Below are 23,172 nucleotides of genomic sequence, written 5' to 3'. Positions count from 1 at the left end.
GCATAATTAATGTGCTCTGAAGAAAGACTCTGAGAATGTTCACAACTCTTCATCAAGCTGTTATTGTATGCAAGGAGAGTTTTGTCTGGTACCTGTGACTGTATATATTGAATATCTTCACAAGCAGTGTTTTGGTATTTGAGGGTTTTGATTTAAAAATGTATAACACTCTTGCATCCAGACAAGGGCTAAGATTTGCTTGGTGCTATACAAAAAGAGGAATAGAATCATAGAATCATAGGATCACCAAGGTTGGAAAAGACCTAAAAGGTCATCCAGTCCAACCGTTCACCTATTCCCAATAGCTCCCACTAAGCCATGTCCCTCAACACAACATCCAGCCTTTCCTTGAACACCCCCAGGCTCGGTGACTCCACCACCTCCCTGGGCAGTCCATTCCAGTGCCTGACCACCCTTTCTGAAAAGTAATACTTCCTCATGTCCAGCCTGAATCTCCCCTGCCGTAGCTTGAAGCCATTCCCTCTGGTCCTATCACTAATGACACGAGAGAAGAGGCCGACCCCCATCTCACTACAACCTCCCTTCAGGAAGTTATAGAGAGCAATGAGGTCTCCCCTGAGCCTCCTCTTCTCCAGGCTGAACATTCCCAGCTCCTTCAGCCTCTCCTCATATGGCCTGTGTTCCAGACCCCTCACCAGCTTTGTTGCCCTCCTTTGAACACGTTCCAGGGCCTCAATATCTTTCTTGCAGTGAGGGGCCCAAAACTGGACACAATACTCAAGGTGCTCGAGTATCACAATACATTCTGTGATACAAAGAACTTTTCCTGATCAGTAACTGGAGAGGCTGCAGGTGAACAGGCAAGGAAAAGGAGATTTGAGAGGTGTGAGGAGGAGCAAATGTTCCTGAATATAGAAGAGGAAAAAGATGTAACAAACAGATATGGGTACTTTGTATGATTACGGTCACTGAACCAATCTTTTTCTGTTTGATTGATTTGTTAGCACTTGATATTTTTTATTTTTGTGGGGTTTTTTTATTTGTTTGTTGTGTTTTTTTGTTTTTTGTTTTTTTTTTTTTGTTAACCACAGAGCATTTGCCTGAATTATCTTTGCTTAGGTTAGTCCTTCAGTTGCTTTTATTTAATGTGGAAATATTTACTTATTCCTTATCATAAGAATATAGTACTGGAAGGAATTGAAGCCATTGAATCCATTTGTAATTGAAGTTTAGAATGAAAGAATTCTGAAGCTAGTTATATCTTTTTCCTTGCTAGGATCTACCATCCTTTTGTCTAGCAATTTGAAACTTATTTCAGCTTTTCAGCTTAAATGTATTTATGTATTACATTTTTTTTTCTTGTGTACCAACACTGTGACCCATCAATGTATTTGCAAGGAATAATTCTACTCCCTCTCAGGTATGACTTTGTTGGAATAAACAATCTGACTTTGTGATCGAATTCAATAGCAGGAATGCAGTTTCAAAGAATTTGAAAGACTAAATACAAATTTATCTTTTTTTCATTTACATGCATTTTAAACCATACACTACAGTTTACTTATTACTTCTATAGAAAAAAAAGATTCAATTAGAATGATGTAGTCTTGCACATGACACTTCCTTACAGTTCTCAGACAAAAATCAGAAAGTCTTTGGGTGAAATATACTCATAGAATAACTCTAGTTTGAGGGGACCCAGAAGTATTACCAGGTTCAAATCCTAGCTCCATGCAGGATCACCCAAAAAACAAACCATATTTCTTGCCCAAACATTTTTTGAGCTCTAATAGGCTTGGTGCATTGAATACTACCTGTGCAAACTCTTGCAGTACTGAACCACTCTTTCAGAGAAGTGATAAAGCCTCTAAAAACCATACCCTCAATTTTCCACTTGCAGGTAGAATTTAAGTGACCTAATAGAGCCTGAAAGTGGTGCACTGTCATTTATTTAGCTGCCTGTGTTCTTCCAACAAATGTTTCAAAATGCTGTAATTTTTTTTCCTATGGGAGTCTTAGCTCCATGGCAACCGTATCCAGTTTAACTCTTACGGAATCCTGTGACCATAGAGGAAACACTCCCTCTTATCTAATGATTAGATCTATTTCTGTCCCTTCTTAGCTGTATGCTTTTCCTTTGTACCTCTTCCTCTAAGCAAGGTTTTTGTCAAGTATAATATAATTGACCGTCCAATATACGATGTCGTTAATTCAGAATAATTCTTCATGTTTTCCTCCTGAGCAAGCAGAAGAAAACATTGTAAGGACAAAGGAATGTTAAGATGATGACTCAAGTACAGTCTCATAATGTGCAGGAACAGTACTATTGCCACCTTTGAAGTTCAGAACATCAGTAACATACTGTGATGAGTATGAAAATATTCTTGCATGAAGTGATGTTGAAATAATTCCAACCTTTAGAAAAGGAACAGTACTGTGGCAAAAATAATCCATAGTATAACAGATTTTGAAGGTGGAAGATGACATTATGAAATTCATTCTAAGCAGAAGTCTCACATTCAGAAAAAATTACAAGAGAATAAAGATTTTACAATAATAAATTGACACAATATTTGCAAGCAGTTTTACACCCTAATAGATGAAAAACAAAATAGCTTCTTTTACTTTACTTAGCATGAAGCTTCCGAAAGAGCACTCTAAGAGCATTTATATTTTTGGATATGAGTGGTAATTTTTAGAGTGTAAGAGAATGGGGACAGTAGGGGGGAACACGTGACTGATTTTGAAAATGTTATAAATGTATGCAAAACAATGTACTATGAAAAAAATAGAATAAAATAATAGAATATAAAGGTCTGTAAAGATAACGTGTTGCCTACTACGGTGATCTGAACTTTCTGTTTTTGCTTTTTCCCATCTGAAATGTATTGACTGAGAGCATGAGTAGTCAGCCTCTAACAGATAACTGAAAAGTGAAGAAGGCTGCTTGTAACTGTGTGCTTAATCCCAACATGTTTAAGCACGCTGTGCTTTAAAGTACTTGACAGAAGAGGAGGTGGGAAGAGCTCTAAACAGCTGTAAGCACAATTTTAGTTTTCCTGGTGCATTCCTATAAGAAAAACATGTCTCGTACAGATATTCACTTATTTACTAAATAATCAAATAAAGCTGGAAGGTTTTTTCTTTTTCTATCTATCCTTCTGTCTCATATTTCTGCATAAATGTTTTATCATTTTTACTGAAAAAAAAAAAAATGATGAAGAGATCTTCAAGCGCCCAAAAATATAAAATATATGCCTGCTGGTAAAAACTGGCTGTGTATACGTGAAGACAAAATTTTAACAAGGTTGCACTTTGCCTTTTTATTGTGGATTTAGAATAGCTTTTGGTGGATGTTCAAAAACATTTTGGAATACAGAGTGCATTATTTACTGACTGCTGAGAAGGAAGAATAAGGGTAATGCAGCTTGCTGGCATTACATCAGATAACTTCTGCTTTGCTAATATCGTTGTAATATCTTCTGTAACTCTAGGCAGAATAGGCAGATAATTTTGGTATGTGTGGATTTTTATTTTATTTTTATTTGTTAACACTTTAAATATCCAGCCAGTTACAAGTCATGGTTACATTCTTGGCTGCCAAGAGGGACAGGACTATTACCACTTGCAAGTAATTTCTCTTATTGTTGATTTTACAGTAAGAACTTTGTGTTGTAAGTAATGTTAGAATAATACATTAGTAGTTTTGTTGAATAGGAATAAGCGGAGTGGTCCTGAAAATAACATTTAGAAGATTTAAAGGAGACATGTAGAAAATACACATAGTAAAATACTGTGTGCAAGGGTATATAAAAACACAGCAGCTGTAGAGGCTGTCATTTTCATATCTTTATCATCCTAGATTTAGTAACATCTCAGTGTTGCAAACATGAGTCACAAAGGATAGGTTGCTCACCAATAACCATACTAGCCACTTTAGTGCTTGTTTATTTCCAAGCATTTGAGCTTGTCTGGTCTCAACTGTACTAGAGCTTTTCGTCACACACTGTCTAGGTTCAGGCACTTGATTTTGTACTGAATTTTTTTGAACTATTTTATCTAAGTTATAGTAAGTGTTCTGCTATGCGTTTCCTTGCTAGGTTTCCTGATGTTAATCTCAAACAAGACTGGTAGCACAAACGACAGAACATAATTATTTCCTAAAAACTATATATGAGAGACACTACTTTTTTACAGCTGCCTTTCTCTTAAGAGTGGTGGAGTTAGGAGTAGACTGAACAAAATGAAAAAGGAGAGAGATTTTTCCTTTCCTGAACCATTGAACTTGGTGGAATGGGAAGTTTCTGTTAGTGTGGTGCATCAGTAACTTGGAAATAGCATGCAGCTGAGAGACTACCTTTTAGGTAGTAACTTGTGAAAGGAATACTTCTAAGTGGTGCAACAACCAAGGCCTCACTGAGAAAAGAAAAAAAAACTTTGTCAATGGTTAGATTTGCAATCAGTTAAAAAGTAAATGACATAGATAAATAAGCAAGATAAACAGGTACAAAATGGACAGAAAGAACTTGTTTATATTTCTGTGTTTAAGCTGTTTGGTCTTCCCTCATCTCTTTATTTTTCTTTCTACGTAATTATTACTTGAAATCTCAGGTTTTCAGAAGATAAGTTTATTTGTCTATGCGTGTAAATATTTGTGTTTTTCATATATCTGTTCATAAATATATAGATCAAATATTTATATAAGTTCACATATTTATTTAGGTATTTAAGTATATCTATAGAGAGAGAGATAAGAGAAGTGCAACTGAGGTCATCTACATGAACTTGTGCAAAGTGATTGATTTTTTCCAGTATGACATTCTTGTCTCTAGAGACGTGGATTTTAATGGATGTTCTGCTCCATGGATAAGAAATTTGCTGGGTGAAGTATGTCGATCATATGCTGCGTGCTGTAAATCCTGTAGCTTTTCCTACTGTATGAAGTATTTTTCAAGGACTGCAACTGTTCTAACTAGTGTTCAGCATAATATAGAGTCTCCTTTAAGTCATTTCTTTCCACAAGTAGCACTGAATCTTTTTCCTTTAGTTCTTAAAACAAGAACTAATACTGATGTTTCGATCTTACTCTTAGAGTAGGTTGAATCTTATCAAGAACTGTTCATAATTGCTGAGAAGTTGGACAGAAATAATAAGGAGGACGTACAGTAAATTCAGGGAAGTCTCATATGTAAGAAATAAGAAAGGTGTTGCAGACTAATATAGGCAGGAATGTATTTTGCTGCAGGGAATGTGGTCTAAATCTTAAGGGCGTATCATGGCTTCAAGACTGTATCCAACTCCTGGTTAGGGAGCTTTAATTGACTACAAATCTTCACCTTTCTTGGATATCAGCAGCAACTCTAAATATTTGGAAAAGTCATCCCGGTCTGTTTACTTTTTCCCTTGAGAAACAGTCATTTGAGTCTTGAATTAGACACAGTCTATTAACCAAAATGCTAACTAGTGTTCCTGCGTTGAAAAGCCAAAGAAGTTTAACTTGCATGGACTAATGTTTATGCTTTCCCTGAAAGTAATTTCTGGCATAACTTAGACCCAATAAAACTTGTCCTAAATAAATATCTCAGTAGAATTCTATACCACTTTTTGTTAAGAAACTGTATGCTTAGCAAATCTAGATCCGATTGACTGATATGCCATGTCTTTGAATGTCATGTGAAATTTTTTGGTGTATGTTTACTCTTAAGGTAGAATCAAGTAGAAAATAATCAAGTAGAAAATACATGCAGAATAATGTTTCCAGTCTCACTTGACTGGGATATGGCAATTAATGCACATGGGCTTTTTAGGAAGGAGAAACAAGGAGGAAAAGAGGGGAAGCAGCCTGTTATGAGACTGAGCAGTGGGAATGCATGGTGCTGTGCTTTTGAACAGGGGTGAGCCAGTTCTATTTATGGGTTAGGATTAATGGACCAACTGAGGTGTGTGGTAATGTAGTGGTGTGTCTTACAGACTGCCTGATTAGGAAGAGGAGAGGTTGTTCAGAGGACTCACAAGATGAAACCTTTAGATTGTAGGCCATGAGTTTTCCTGAAGACCTACTACTGCCGGAAATGCAACATAATAAGACACAGGCAATTCAGGAGGTTTCTGAAGTTTGTTGATTACATGGATAATAGATGAGTTAGTAGCAGGAGGTGCTCTGCTGAACCTGATACTTTCCTGTGAGGAATTACTAGTCAGGAGCTTGAAAGCTGGTGATAGCCTTGATTGCTGTTACCATGAGATAGTGGAACTGAGGATTCTGAGAGGAGGGAAGAGACAAAAGCAGGATCACAATGCTGGGATTGTCTCTGTGCATGTCCCTCTTGGAAGAATATACCAGAGAACTGGTTGATTTTTAGAGGAGTGTATCTTCCATTAGTAGGATCAAACCATTTCCAATGTGCAAAATCTTGAGCAAAAATGACAGAAGACCTGCCTGGATGAAGAACAAGCTCCTGAAAAAGCTTCAACAGAAGAAAAAATAAAAGTGCAGGAGGTAGAAGCAGGAACAGGTGACTAGGGTGGGTGTCCAGGTGACCATTCAGGGATGTAGTTAGTATAGCCAAAGCCTGTCTGGAGATTAATCTGTTGAGGGGCTGAAAGGGTGACGGGGAAGTTTCTTCAAATGAGTATCAGCAGCAAAAGGAAATCCAAGGAAACTGTGGACCCTGTGCTTTATGTCACCAAATCACTTGAAAAAAGGACTTAAAGTCCTGTTTCTGGGTGCTTTCTTCCTCAGTCTTTACTGAAGATGTTCAAAACCTCACTGGTGATGTCCTTGAGTATCCATCTCTTCTTGATTTTTGCTTTGAACCCTAGATAGGATTAGACGGTCTCTGCATGTCACGTCCAATCTCAATATCATTTCATGTGATCATAGGATAAAAATCTATGAAGTCCAAACTTAAGTTTTATCTCTCTTATTCACTAGCAAATGTAATGACTGATTTTTTAAAGTGAGCCTTGTGAAGAGATTTACACATGTGAACACTGATAACTCATTTTTTGGCATAGAAACAATGAAAAATACAGTCATACTGAGATTTCTTTAGAAATCAAGCCAATTACAAAATTAAATGCACTTCTCTTTGTCAGGTCAACCATCTAATTAATGAGGGAAAAGAATGTTCATTATGCTTTGTAATATCAATTAGATAGACAGTGAGAAATATTTGTCTTAATTTTATGAAAAGTCATTCTATTCACATTAGTAACAGTCATTCTCAGTTATAGATCCATTACAACAAGAGCATGGTTTACATAAAATGTCTGTGGCTAAAATGTAAAAATGTATTTCTAATCTAATGAGTTTGTTAGAGAGTGCTGACTTAACTGTCGTTCTTTTTAATGCTGCTATTGATTGCAGATTTCTGGTTATTGGAGTAGTGATAACCACAAGACATCTAGAAAATTATTGTCCAAGGGAGGCAGCCATGTAGATGTTTGTTGCTGTTTTTATTTTAATGAGTATATCTACAATGGCCATATGATTGGTGTATACTTTTTTTGTGCCCTGTCCCAGCTAGAACTTTTCTTAATTATGACTGTACTGCTTTCTATAGTCTGTCTTGAGAAATACTTGCAAATACTTGGCGTGTGATGGATAGCAGGCGAACGAACTTTAATATTCACATTTTGTTTCTGTCATCTTTTCAATGATATTCTTTCCTTTTTCATATATTTTATAAAAAGGCTGGTAAAAATGTCTGTTCTTCAAATCCTGCTTCAAGGATTTCTTCTGGAATGTTACCTGCATCTGATGCTTTTTCTCTTTTAAACTGTAGCAAATGTAGAGGATTACTGAATATAGGGAATTTTTTCTTAAAATAGTCACTGTAAGTATCTGATATTTTACTTCTTACATTTCTTCATAAACTGTGATGTTCAATGAGCATCTGAGATATTTACGGTTAATGTCTTAAAGATAAGTGATCATGTATACAGAATGTGCCATTTAAAGAGTATGGCAAGTGCTGTGCATGCCCATTCTCATTTGAAATAGATATGACCTAAATGTTCGTTGCTATTGGTATATTTACTAATTCAGTAATGGTCATGCATTATGATTCCAAAAGGCTGATAGTTTCTATTTGGATTCCTTCTTAGTTTCAGGTACCAAGTTTTTTTAAATTGGTTCATATGTAATTGATACAAGGCAGTGGCTATTCCATTAATGTTTCTGAGCATCTGTTACACAGAAAAAATGTATAAATGAAGCCATGAAGATTGAACTTAATATACCAGAATTTTCCTCATCTACATTCTAATTCCAGTTGCCAGCTAAAAAACAAGTAAATTTATTGTAATGGATGTAAAAGAAATGGGAAAAGCAAGCAAAATATTATTGCATGAGTACATACATTTCTTGTATTCACGTTTTCTCTCCAGAAGAATGCTCCCTCCATTCAAAGGAACTAATACATCTTATTATTTCTTAATTCACTCATATAATGTTACATCGAAGGTCATAACTCTCAGAGGTGCAAAATATCCGAATCCCAAGACTATGATTAAGTAACACTGATGTAGTAAAGCAGGATACACACTTCTTTTCTGATAACACTTCATTGATCATCACTAAGCATACTGATTTTTTTAGTCAATTTGCCCTTTTAAGAATTAACATGTACTTAAAGTCATTTCATTTTTGAAAGCAGAGCAAGATTTAGTGTAATAGGAGAGGATATACTTCATTTTGCCAGGGATTTACATAAAGTCATTGATATGACTTGTATGACTGTATAAGCTCTGTTAAAAAGCTGCCTTCCTTGCAGTATAAATTTGAAGAGGTAATTCTTAATATTTTGCACTTATCACTTATGACAGAAAATGCATAAATATTTTGGATGTCATTTACAGTGTTGCTACTCATTGTGGTATACTGACACCGTCCCATGCTTTTCCATGAAGAATTGAAAAAAATGTAGTCGTACAAATAAAAGGAAGGCATCAAACTGTAAATACCTCATTGGCAAGCCTTTTTGAAATACTGAAAAATGAAGCAAAATGGTTAATAGTGAAATACTTTGTAGGACTCTTTGTATATTAGAACTAATGAAGAGGGGGGGGGTTTATAGAAAAAAAAAAATAGAGGGGAAAAAAAAGGTGTAGGAAACAGATAATGCACCACAATAGAAACTCAAGTTATTTCATATATATGTGTATCAACCTTGTTGTCCTTGCCTATCTGTAGTACCTGTTGGAGATGCTTGCAAATTTGCAAAGAATGGGTATACTTAACAAAATATAGAGCAATTATAGTGAAATTAGTCCAGAAGATATCCAAATAGTCCTTTTTTTTTTCCTTAGGCAATGACTCTCAAATTCCATTTTCTAAAGCATTTCATTCAGAAATATTAACAGAAGTGTAAAGGTGTACATTTTAATTTTATTGGTGTCTGATGACTTGCTTATTATGCTTTGCTGATGACCTGATATAAGATACGGAAGTATGTTCCAAAGTTGAGATCAGGCTTTGATCCAGCCACTGCTGACAGAGTAGACTGACAACCCCTGCTCTATTTTTAAAGTCTCCTGAGAACTGTCAGATGGCGTTTCATGAATTTCCATCAAATAACTGCTGTCATCATAAAGATCCATGTGTAGCGAACTGACTGCATTTACTAGGGGAAATTTGTGCACTTATTGAGGGAGGAAAGGCTTTTAAGTTTATAAAAAAGAAGTTGAAAACAACTGGTTACAAGTACTGGAAGTGTGCTGAGAATGCAGCTGCTCACTACTACCACTGGTTTAAAGTTTGTCCTGGTGGCTGATTTTCATAATTTGCTTTCTGTTTTGTGATGACTTACAACGCGACAGTCGTGCCTAGGTACCCCTTTATTATGCGACAGGCAAACACTGTGTGACTTACCACATAGTGTTTGCCAGACAGGTTGTACAGAGATGTTAAAAGCAAAGAAAAGCCCATAATATATTTACGTGACCTCCTCCTAATTCAACAGCTTGGCCGTAATTTCTCTATTCTGGGACCAAAATATTTGTGTGGCATGCATTTCTTGGAGATCCTAAAGAAATGTTAATTATATTGCAGCAAAGCTGTATAAACATGGCAAGAATGAAAAATATCACATGGACTTTTTTGTTTCATAAACTTTGCTTGAGTGCTTGAGTTTAAGTACATTTTATTTCTAATATTAGTTTACATAGTAAGTAAATGATCAGTTACTGGGAAATAGATTTTCAATGCTGTAAGTGAATATTATCAAAAAGTGTCCTTCTAGCAGTTTGGCAAAATATAACTGCTGTAACTTGTGAACAAAACTGAAAGTTCTGGAAACAGAAAACATCTGTTTTACTGATATGCTTGTGAGACAAAAAAGTGAATGACAGTGTGTAAAGTGTTTGAGAATTCTATTTTGAAGTACGCTTCTTCCACTTTTGAGGAAGCAAAGTTCTTCCTTTTTTTTCAATGTGTAACCTTTAAAGTAAAATTAAAAAATAGAGAAGTATGCAAAGCATGCCATTGGAAATATAGGTATAACATCTAAATGGATATTTGGCTAATGCTAACACTAGCAGCAAAGGTGAAAAAACCCCAATATCGTATCATTAATTTTGAAACTGTGAATTGAACTCTGATAAGGACCATTAGAAAGTAATAACCAGGAAAGATTATAAAATTAGACTGTGGTATGTGGAAAATTTTCCACTATAATGTATTTTATAATGCTGCAGTGTGAGCCTGTTTAACCAGTTAAACAGGATGAAGTCTTACCAGTTCTCTAAACCATTTAAGAACAATCCAGGTGCTCAGCAGAAGTACATTTCAGTTTATGGTATTCTTCATAAGTCAGTAGCATGCAAACATTCGGACAAAGCTTTACAAGAACAGGCAATTATGAAGTTACATCAGTAGATATGAGATTAATTTAAGAATCGTAACTATTTCTTAGATGTTGTCTGTCAAAATCTGACCTTATTGAAGCCTTAAGCCCTTAATTGTTTTCCACTAGAAGGGAAATTATGGAACTATTAAAGACTTAACCTTGAAGACTTTTAAGTGAAAAATATTTCTTATGTTTCTTCTTTGCTACATTTCATGTCAAATGCTTTGGTCTCTCTTTGTGTGTATATGTGTATATACTATACATGAAAACTGAGTTGGACGCACTTTTTTTTCCCCCCCAACTTCTTGAAGTCGTACGAAAACTGTTCAGAAGTGAAATATCTTTTAATCACCCTTGTACCTAGTGAATGTGGAACCTGCTGAGCAAAAAGCTTTTCTAAGTCAGTGTCAACCCAGATACTGACCTCAGCTGTGGACTCTAACAAATATTCTAAAGCATGTTTGAGCATACAGTAGACAAGCAAGATTACATAAAGATTATGGGATGTTAGAAAAGCTGAGCTTTAAGAGACCTATATATTCCCTTATCAAAGAAATGTCAGACCATACCCAGGTGACAGTACATCCACAGATGTTGATATAACTTGTTTTCCGAACAAACTCCATTCCCTACCCAGGGTCAGTTTTAGCACTGATATCCTCATGCTTTTCTAATAACCAGCCTGTATCTTGCTACAGTCTTTTATACTAGTAATTCTATCTTGCACATGAGAAACATAGTATTCTCTATGATGTTGGCATAGCTATTTATATGTTTATAAACTTTTTATCATACCCCTAATTATTTTTCTTTTATTTCATTAAACCACAGAATCACTGAGGTTGAACAGGACACTAGAGCATGTTAGTCATTGTCCATTTACATTTTAAGCAGGGTACTCTATAACCAGTCTGTGCAACCTGCTCTACTGTTTGACTGTGCTCACATTCATATTTACTGATTATTTTTCTTTTAAGTGTGACTGTTGTCCTTATACCATATATGCTGATAACAGCCCCCAAAGCTGGCTTGGGTAAACAGTCCTGTTTTTCTTAGATGCTCTTTTTATTAGTTAGTCCAAATAGTTGCACATGAAATTCTGGTTACCATGTCTTTTAAAAAACCCAAAATATTAGAATGGGAAAAGATTCAAGGAAAGGTCAGAGGGGTGATTAGATGAGGAACAACTGTCTAGGCTAAGACTTTTCTGCCTGCGAAAGACAGGCTGTGTGTGACATGAAGATAATTTTCATCAACTGTTGTGGTGCAGGAGCTTACTGCTATTAAATGGAGCTAGTAGAAACTCCCCTCAAAACAAACAGGAATTCAGTTTTTCTATAGCTGAGTTGAGAAGGTTGTCAACTTGAATTCTATATAGAAGAAGGGGAAACTGAACAGGCAGAGTTCTGATGGAAGGGCTAGCCACTTAATGTTCATAAGCCATACTTGGGGCTGAAAAATTTCCTGTCCTGAAAATGATGGTATTCATCCACCTTGAATTTAGGAGGAAGTTTTTCACACAAAGGGTGGTGACGCACTGGAACAGGTTGCCCAAGGAGGTTGTGGATGCCGCATCCCTGGAGGCATTCAAGGCCAGGCTGGATGTGGCTCTGCGCAGCCTGGTCTGGTGGTTGATGGCCCTGCTCGTGGCAGGGTGGTTGAAACTAGGTGATCACTGTGGTCCTTTTCCACCCAGGCCATTCTATGAATCCTAGGTAATTGCATAAAAATCATAAGCAGCATAAGAAATTGTTGCCACCAGATTCCATTCCTTGAAGTTCTTGCCCCTAACAGGCGCAATGCAGTCTAGATTTTAGCAAAATTAAGTTGCTAACCTCTACCAAGTGTTACATTCCAGCAAGCATTTGTGCATTCCTCTATTGTAATTTCAGCCATGCCTCACTCCCCCTGCTTAAGATTCTTCTAATTTAGTCAAGTTCAGGAGAGTTGGAGGTGAGTTTTTTGTTGTTTATTTTGTTTCTTTTTTTTTTTTTTCTTTTTGTGTGTGTGTGCATGTTTTATTTTTTTCTGGGAGAAGAAAATCCAGATTCATATCCTAGGGGCAGCACTCTTGTTCAAGTTCCAGCTTGAAAATAGCAAGAGTCTTTTGTCTCTCAAATAGAAGACTGAGATTATTTTTTAAAAGGGCCAAAGACTGTGTTTTCTATGTTGGATTTTTAGAAATGACAGAGAACCTATTTTTACAATAGCTATGCACTCTATCTTTTGCATTTTGGACTAAGTTCTGCAGAAAATGCAAGTGCTTGGAGACAACTTTGCAGTGAGACCATTGAACTTATGAAAGGAAGTGTTGGGCACTGATGAATTTTTCAACCCCATCTCCTGTAGCAGTTGGAGCATTTTCAGCTCTGACTGTAATTCCTTATTTGGTGAGAAGAACGCAGCAGTTTTAGAAGGCAGTTTCTGGTGAATTATATGTGCTCTCCAAGATCATTCCTGAAAACAGGGAATGAATGCAGTCCCATGGAGAAAGTATTCTCTAGCTAGTGCTCAAATGTTAATCAGCATGTTTGCTTGCATCTGCCCTATGGTTTGTGATACAGTAAGGTGAATACGAGTAGGTTGTTTTCTATCAAGAGGGAAGATGGCTCTGCATTTTGATTGTGAGCAGTTTTTGCAATAGTGATCTCTAGTCGGCAAGTGTAACAGTGTTGTGGTAGTCAGGGCTGTGAAGGGCATCAACTTCGTGTAGGATTGCTTTGAGGCTTTTTTGCTTTTTTTTTTTTTTTTTTTTAAAAAAAAAACCTTTTAAATAGTAATATACAATTCCTTATGGAAGAATATATGTTATATATGGAGATATATATATATAATATTATCAAATAAAAAATTTTCCATGGTTGTAGAGAGCATACTTTTGAGCAGTTCCACAGTAGCTTTGTCTTTGAGTTAGTGGTTCATGTGCCTGAAGATTTATATGCAGCTGTGAGTAAAATATAAGAAAAATATGCATAATTCTTTTGCTAAGCAGCTACTTACTGGAATTTACAGGTTTTAACAACAAAGCTGATTGTGTTTCTGCAGGTGTTTTTAGTGTCATGTCAATGTTATGAGTTCATTTTAGTACTGAGTATGGTAGAGAACAGTAAATCTGTTGTTGAATTAGTAGGTAACAAATGAAATGTTTTTCTAGCAAAATTTGAACGTTTTATACAAAAATGTGCAAGCATGTGTTTAAGATGTTGATGGTTTTGTGCTACTTAATGCGACACAGAAGTTTGTTGTTGAATGCAGCTTCTATACCAACTTAAACATATTATCTGAGTGACTATAATTCTTAAATATTGGATATATATGCTACGTAAATAAAGAAGCAATTTCAGCAGCCATAAAAGTACCTTTATTCTCAAATCTAGAGTTAAAAAACTATTGAAATAAGCAGAAGCAAAGTCATGCCTGCAGTGCATAAATTCTTGATCACTGACTCATTTTGCCGCAAGTGAAGTCATTGATTTAATTAAAATCAATTTTATATGTTTTGGCTAATTACCACATGACAACACTCTAAATTTAAGTTTACCATTATTATAAAATCTGAGGAGAAAGGTGGCCTGAAACCTGAGATTAAATACTATCTGGTAATGAATCACTGAGCTGTGGCTCAATTAAAAAAATAAAGTGTTTTTTTTTTTTTTTTTTTTTTTTTTTACTAATTATGTGGATTGCATGCTTCTTAATGCATTGCTGTTGAAGTGCACCCTCAGTAAGACTGCAGACGATACCAAGTTGGGAGGGAGTGTTGATCTGCATTACGGAGGGACCTGGATAGACTGGATCTATGGGCCAAGGTAAACTGTATGAGTTTCAGTAGTGCCAAGCCCTGCATTCTGATCACAACAACCCCAAGCAACCATACATTTGGGGGGAAGAATAGCTGGAAAGCTGGCTGATGGAAAAGGACTTTAGTGTACTGTATAATCAATGGATATTAAGATGTTATAATCACAAAAAAGAAAGAACAAGAGAGTTAGGCAAAGTAGACTAAGATAACAAGAGAGAATAAATGGAGGGCTTACCCGTATGCTAGGCTAACCCACAAAAAACACCAGAAGAGGGGATCTCCAGATGAGATCCTTCCCAGCTGGTAGCCAGCTCTTAAATAGGTCTAGGAGGGGTGCAGCCAGGCTCCACCCCTTCTGGCAGCACAGGTGAATTGCCTTCAGCTGTGCTCCTCTGGCTGACTCATGGCTCCCCTCAGGTGATCAATCAGAGGTTCAGGCCGTGACTCAGCAGTTCCCGTACAGTGTACTGATGGACAGTCAGCTGAATATGAGCCAGCAGTGTGCCCAGGTGTCCAAGTAGGCCAATTGCATCCTGGCCTGTATCAGGAATGGTGTGGTGAGCAGGACTAGGGAGGTAATCCTGCCCCTGTACTCAGCACTGGTGAGACCCCACCTTGAGTACTGTGTTCAGTTTTGGGCATCTCTGTACTGAAAGGTCATTGAGATGCTGGAGCAGGTTTAGAGAAGGGCAACAAGGCTTGTTAAGGGCTTGAAAAAATCTGAAATTTCAGTAGGTACTATGTATACACAGTGTGTGGAATGAAGAATACATGAGCATAGTAGATGAGGACAAGTACAGTTACAGCTATGCGTAAGTCAGTGTTGCCATTGGAAAGTGCAAATCTCAATTTTATTCTAATCCTTGGTATTTATAAATTCACATTTTAGTATTTTATTCTTTTCAGATTTGTGAAATATGTATCCTCTAAGGTTAATACAGGAACCAGCTGGTTAAAAATGATTTAAACGTTTTTATTTTAATCTTATATTATGTTCTGATTTTTCTCCAAAAATATATATACTTCTGATTCAACTTTGAAAAGTTCATTTAGAGAGAGAAGTAATGGTATATTATTTACTATGCTTTTTTTTCCAACTTATGGTGCTTATGAATGTTTTTTTTACTTCTAAATTTGTAAGTTGAGAATTTCTGAGAATTACAGAAATTGTTGGAGAAATAGCAGAGAAAAAGAAAATGAATTGTTTGGGAATTATTTAAATAATTCTTCTTACCTCCTAATTTACCACAAATGTTAGCTTTCTGATTTTTAATATATACAATTGATGAATTTCCATACATTACAGTTTAAAATGTCATTGACTAGTGTGCAAAGCTAATAAGGAGATGCTGTCAGTAACTGCTGATTGGTTAGTCTTAAGTGTGATAGTTATCTGTGTTAGTAGTAGCAGTAAGCAGGCAATGAACTGTCACCTAAAAGAAAGCCACATAACTTTCCCACGTGTCAGGACCAACACAAGTGAAAAAACTACTTTTGAATTTTTATTTTAAAGGGCACTTCACTTAATTCCTTTGGTGAAATTTATTTTGTCACTTCAACCTTTTATTCCAAGTGTTAGTAGTTGTTCTCTTGTCATAATATTTCAGTTGCATAATGGACTGGAAAAAAAAGTGCTGTTTTTAGAACATAATTGTTCAAGTGATCTCTTAGTTCGGGCGGCTGCTCTGTATCTGCTTTGACTATAATAATTGACACCAGTCATAGCATAGCTGGATAGGACACTCACGTATCATATTGCTCTTGTTTTGTCATCTTCCACCCCCTAAAAAATTTCTAAGGTAGTGTATTTTGGTGAACTCTTAAATATCTGTATAAAAATAATTTGTTTTACATGCTATTCTATGACTGGTCTTATTCTTGATTAGTGAACAGGCATTGGAAATTAAGGTGTATGTTTTATTTCTGTGTACACGTATGACACAGTTGAACACTAAAAATAATCTAACTCGACATGCTTATATAAAGTTTAGTATCACATGTTAAGAGGTAAATAAGGGCTTGTCACATTGTATGTAGGTGTCTTGAGCATAGTATTATGTACTAGTTTGTAAAAGTTTGGTATAATTGCAAGAACTAAACAATCAGGCTGTTGTACCTCACTTTTTCCACACTCATCTTATTCTCGAAATATGCCTGAAACATTTTCTTATGAAAGAGAAACTTCTTATTCATTTCAGTAGTCGCATGAAAAACGGCACTTGGATCTTTGGCTGTACGAGGTTTCAAAACTAAATGAGACTTCTGAAGTTCAGTTTGTGCATCAGAGGACATGCTGTGGTAACTAAAGAAATGATTTTTTTTTATTATTTATTTATTTATTTATTTATTTATTTTTTTGTGGCACTGCAGCTGGCCCTGTTAAGGGAACAGAACATTTCTCAAAATCCTGGAGATATGAGCTCCACAATACTTTGATGCTTTCTTGAATACAAATGTGTGCAACTGTATATACGCATCAATACAATCTATATGTATGTACATTTAGCAGTTATATAAATATAATGCATTAAATTTCAAAGGGATTCTGTCTTCCAGTCCTTTGGCATGCATGTAGCTTTACTGTATGTAACTTCCAATTATTTACTTCTTTCCTTTCTTCTCTCTTGTGTTGTGACAGGATGATGAAGTAGTACTGCAGTGTGTTTCCAGTATTCATAAAGAACAAAGGAAGTTTTGCTTGGCAGCTGAGGGGCTTGGAAATCGCCTGTGCTTTTTGGAACCAACATCAGAAGCTAAAGTAAGAAGTAGATTCTCTCAGCTGATGTAATTGATCAACGACTGTTAACCCACTTATCCATTAGTATATTTAATTGCAGCTTCTTTAATGTGATGTTAGATGTACTCTTTGTATTCCTTTCTTTCTGTGACTTCAACACGAGGTTTTTTAGAGATTCTAAAAGTATTTTGAGGCATACTTATTTATTAACAGTCATAGCCACTAGTCTTTAACTTAATTCTGTACTTGAAATGCTTTGTATTTTCAAGAGTATATCCTCAGTCTCTTATTAAGATTTAAGTTAATTAAAAGCTTCTTTTCTTTGTGGCCATAGTTTTAATTATCTTGTTCTCTCTCTCTCTATATATGTAAATATATAGTATATATACTGGACTACTTTCAGAAGCACTGTCATCTGTTAATTATTGATGTTAACTGTTAATTCTAATCATGTTGATTAAGCAGAAAGTTGGGATAATTATTAAGTAACTGAAAAGTTGTGAGGATAGCAACTGTCAAAGGGGAAACAAAAAAGGATTAAGGAAGAACAGAAAAAATAGAGTAGAAGGAGGAGCTTGAGCAAGGATGAGATGAAACTTGAGACTTGTACTAAAGCAAAGCATTAAGAACAAAGGTAGTTTCAGGACCTACTCCCTCTGTTCTGTTTACTCTCTGTATCCTGTTACTTTTCTTTGTTCTGTATGTTTACTTATTTTCTTCCCAAACATTTATTTCTCCTTCTGTTTTTTAGTGGAGTCTCTGCATCTTTTCTACTGAAATGCTGCCCTGTTGTCCTATTTTTAGTCCAAATATTATGACTAGGTTAAATCCAAAGTGTTTCTTATGCAATATAAGAAGTCTTTGCTCAACTCATAGGCAAAAAGTTATTGCTGATAAACTTGCATTTCTTTGCAAAGAACTTTGATTCTTTGTGATCATTTGAAGTATATATATTTTACAAATGATCAATTATCTTTCACATGATGAAGATAAAGTCTTTAGTTTTCATGTGTTTCAACTGTTGTCTTAAAATTCTTGAGCAATTGGGAATTGTTTAATGACTGACAGTTCAACTGTGATGTGGTATGTATTTCTGATACAATCATCAAGGTTAGAAAACACTTCATCCAGTTCAACAATCCACCTACCACCAATATTTTCCCACTGATCCATGCCACATAGTACATCTAAACACTTCTTTAGCACCACTCTGGGCAACCCATTCCAGCACCTGACCAGTTTTCCAGAGAAGAAATGTTTCCTAACATCCAAACTGAATCTTTCCTGGTTGAACTTGAGGATGAGATTATATGTTTTACAGGAGAAATTTACATTATACAGGAGAAGAGGCCAAACCTCACCTTGTCACCTCTGTAGAGAGCAATAAAGTCTCCCCTGAGCCTCATCTTCTCTTGGCTAAACAATCCCCCAGCTCCCTCAGCTGTTCCTCATAAGAGTTGTGCTTCAAACTCCTCACAGCTTCATTGCCCTTCTCTGGACACACTCCAGGGTCATGATGTCTGTATAGCAGTGGACCCAAAACTGAACACAGTATTTGAGGTGCAGCATCATCAGTGCTGAATGCAGAGGGATTATCACTTCCCTGCTTTTGCTGGCAGCACCATTTCTGATACAAGCTAGGATGCCATTGGCCTTCTGGGCCATGTAAGCACACTCTTGGCTCACGTTTAGCTGAGCTTTGACCAAGACCCCCAGATCCTTTTCTTCCACACAATGTGGAAGATAGTGCATTTCCTCATTCTGGTCTAAGAAAAGGAGAAACATGTTACTGTACAATTCTATGGAACTACTTTACATTCATACCTTAGCAGCAGATACTATCATAGGAGCTTCTGAAGTTTGTTTAAAATTAAGAGGTACACAGAGCTTATAATGTAATCATTTTGAAAGAGCTAACCAGAGAGATCTCTAAACAGACAGTCATAACAGAGAACAAGGAAGAATTTTGTACAGAACCAACTGTAGTTTGTTGTTTATTTGCTTTCTGTTTTGTGTTTAGGTGTATCTTCTTTCCCTTTGCACCACTTCAAAAAACATCTTTATCAAGAATTTTGTTCTCTCCTGTCACAGTGATTTAAAAATTCATGAATCATATTTCAACTTTAAAATGCATTTGAAGCCATGATCTGTATCGTTAAGTCACAAAATACAGAATTTTTGAGGTTGGAGAATACCTATAGAGATCATAGAGTCCAACCTCTTCTTCAGCATAGGTTCATCCAGACCATATTGCTCAAAACACTGTCCAGTAAGGTTTAAACACTTCCAAGGAAAAAGATTCTACTGCTTCTCTGAGCAACCTGTTCTAGTGTTTGACCATCCTCATGGTAAAAACATTATTTTCTCACACTTGGATGGAATTTCTTGAATTTCAGCATGTGTCAGTTTCTTCTTGTCTTTTCACTGATGCCACAGAGAAGTTTGGCTTTATAATGTCTGGTCAGGTATTTATATACAATGATAAGATTCCCACTGAGATTTATTTATTTATTTATTTTCACATAAACATCTTTTATTGGGCATATTAATGTTAACAGATGAAAAATGATGCTATTCATTTTTGAATTAAAGTTTGATATTTCAAAATCAGCAGTCATTGTTGATTCAGTAATTGAGAATAAGGTCCCTAAAATAGGTTATATTATTAAATCATAGGATTCTGAGTCTTTGACGTTTAGGGGCACCTATAAATATGTTCAGAGTTTAAGCTTTATTCATCAGATAATATCATCCACATTTTCTTTTGTTGTTGTTTGTTTTTTTTTTTTAAATGATATTAAAGAACAAATATAATTTTCATAGTATAATTTTTATGCAGTATTGCAACTAGATAATCTTTGAGGTATCTTCCAACACAAGCCATTCTATTATTTTATAAATACAATTCTAGCGTATGTGAAGTTACTGTAGTGACAAATTCTGAAGAGTGGATTTATGTTATTTTGTTAAAAGGAGGTTGCATGCATCTTAAAAACAAACAAAAACCCAGCAGAAAAATAGATATTAAAATCAAAATACATGGCTTCAAATACACTTTTCATCACATTTAATATACTCTGCTCTTTTGTTCTTATATTGTTTAAATTTTTTTTTTTTTTTTTTTTTTTTACAGTATGTTCCTCCAGACCTTTGCATCTGTAACTTTGTCCTTGAACAGTCTCTGTCTGTAAGAGCCCTTCAAGAGATGCTGACCAACACAGGGGATAATGCCAATGAAGGGGTAAGTAAGTTGACATCAAAGAATGTTGAGTTTCTGAGTATGGGTTTTTTTTTTTTAATTTCTTCCCTTGTTCCAGAATTTTCTAGATGAGGGAATTTGTGTGATAGCAGATAATTCAGTTTTCCTTTTTTCTTGGGGAAGTTAGTCCTCCACTGCCACAATAATGTTACTTTTTAATATGGCATTGAGGAATGGGTGCAGCTAGTCTATTGAAATATTTACAGATAACAGTAACATCATCTTCAGAGATTATTTATTATCATGCATCCTCAGACTGTCTGGCTTTTATGAATCCGATGAGAGTATATGAGTTGGGGCTTGTTCGAGTCATAAATTATTGTCATAAAAAGCATTATTGTATTAGAATGCTATTTATTAATGAGGAAAGCAAAATAATTTTGTCATGGTGATGTAAATCTCCATGATCTCGTTTCACTAAGCAAAGAAAATTTTTGAGGTATTTGGCTTTATTTGACCTATCTTCTCATAAAATTACCATCTGGGAATTAAGTTCTATCAACAGAAGAAAGGGAAAAATATAAATCTATGTGATAAGTTCAGATTTAAGTACACAGGTATTACTTTTTTTTTGGTAGGTGTGTACCTACACTGCTTTATTGTAATTTTAAATGATTTAACCCGTGGTAAGAGACGAGAACTGTTGAACAGAAATAATCATTTAATAATTTTGTCCTTTGGGTTTATTAATTTTTTTACTGTATTATTAAGGCCTACTTACTGGAATGCTTATAATGTAATGTGAGATTGCAAGAAATTGAAATGTAGCTGTATCTGCATTTTTATTACAAAAGCTTTGATTGTATCACTTCAAGTCTAAGATATCCTAGGAATCCCAATGTACTAAGAAAGAATTCCATAAAAATAAGTGCACTTTATTACACATGATTTATTATCATTAAAGCCATGAAACATAAAAATTCATATACAACTTGTATTTGTTTGACAAAATGGGACAATATTACAGGTAAAAATTAGGCCTAATAGAAACCTCAGATGTAGATTTGTCAGTATTTTGAATGATCTGCATGGTCAGATGTTCCCCTATCAATGAGACAAAGTAATAAAATGAGTTGTGCTTTCCACTTAGTTTGTCACTAGTCCATTTGTATTCATGTATAATGTTTTAGGATTTTAAAATAATATGTAAATTCACTTATTGTTTTCTTCTCCTGTTCAGTTGAACTGTAGGGAAAAAATTAGAAATACCACTTCCTAATAGGAGGTAAAACATTATTAATGAATTAATATTTAATAAGATTTTACAGTGTTTATTTCTTATGACAGATTCTGCAATGAGTGTTTTTCAGCACCATGACTGGCACAAAACTTGTGTGAAGTAAATTCTGCATTCCACTTTCAGTTAGAATTAAACAGTAGTCATACAAATGTCTCTTAAAATTTCTCGTGAAATTGTTGCAGGCAATCTCAGTACATTGATGTTTACTATATCTCTCAAATTTCTGTAGCCTGATGAGATTATGCCAAATCTGGGTGTTGCTGTCTTCTATTATGCTGGGCTTTAATGGATTTTCCAGAATAGTTTAAAAGCCTGTGTGGAAGACTTAATTTGGTTGGTTTCACTGGCTGTGAAGAATATTATGCATCCTTCTCTATTATCCCTACTTATCCTCTGCTCTCTTAACATAATATTGAATTCAAATTTTATTATCTTGAGAATAGAGCATGAACAAATTCTATGCATTTACTTAGTTTTTGGGACTAAATGTTGACCAACTACTATGCAAATAATCTGCAGTGCTAAATATATTTGTTCAAATAGAAATTAATGCTGAATTTATATCATGATGAGAGATTTCTTTTGATTTCCTTCTGGAATTCCATAAACAGAGTTCTAGTATTTCTTCATTTTTTATTGGCATCATAGAAAATAATCAGAATAATATGTAGGAAAAAGGGGAATTTTATAATTTAAGGAAATTGACTATGTAAGTAACTCCTTGAAAGGAGAACATTATCAGCCTTTGTAGAAGAGGTGCTCAAACTCTCTGATCTTCTTAGTGCACCTCCTCTAGACCCACTCCAACAGTTTTTCCCTTGGACTTTTTTTATTTTTCTGATGCAAAAGAGTCAGAACATGTTAAATTCTCTGACTAAAGGGATCACAAAGAAAATCCAGTTTTGCCTACTCTGGTTTTGTAATATATTCCCATATTTGAAAATAACAATTTGTGCTTCATTGAAATTATGGATGCAGTTGATTTAACGAATCTAATAAATGCTAAATGTGACAATAGCTCTAGATAGTAGTTACCCTTCATAAGTGCTTAAAACATTTGCAGTAGTTGCATTTTTTAATTCTTTCAGAATTTGTGTATGTGTGTATATGTATTTATTTTTTTATGTTTTTTAATGCCTCTGAGAAGTTTGTAAAAAAGGTAAGTATTATTATATTCCACTTCAAATATTTTTTTGAAAATGCTGTGATTTTATTTAATTATGTTAAAAATTACATTACAATAACAAGCTGTTATAAGAACATTTGTTCTCTTGGCATATATTTGGCTGTTGCTGTAGCTAATTTATTTATGATTTTTGAGCA

General features: G+C 35.1%; 1 protein-coding gene across 1 annotated transcript in view; it reads left to right on the top strand.

The window, feature by feature from the left end:
• The window catches only part of RYR3 (ryanodine receptor 3), a gene marked incomplete at both ends in the record, with an annotated part of 184,305 nt that overhangs the window by 14,952 nt on the left and 146,181 nt on the right, over nucleotides 1-23,172 (top strand). The window contains 2 exons of the mRNA XM_079537855.1: nucleotides 17,252-17,371; nucleotides 20,484-20,591. Of these exons, the coding sequence (XP_079393981.1) occupies nucleotides 17,252-17,371; nucleotides 20,484-20,591 (228 nt within the window). The remainder of the gene's footprint in view (nucleotides 1-17,251; nucleotides 17,372-20,483; nucleotides 20,592-23,172) is intronic.

Source organism: Tetrao urogallus (genome assembly GCF_951394365.1).
Source record: "Tetrao urogallus genome assembly, chromosome: 6".
In the NCBI taxonomy this organism is placed as follows: Eukaryota; Metazoa; Chordata; class Aves; order Galliformes; family Phasianidae; genus Tetrao; species Tetrao urogallus.
Note: the sequence above shows the minus strand (reverse complement) of the source record. Positions and strands in the feature narration are given on the sequence as shown.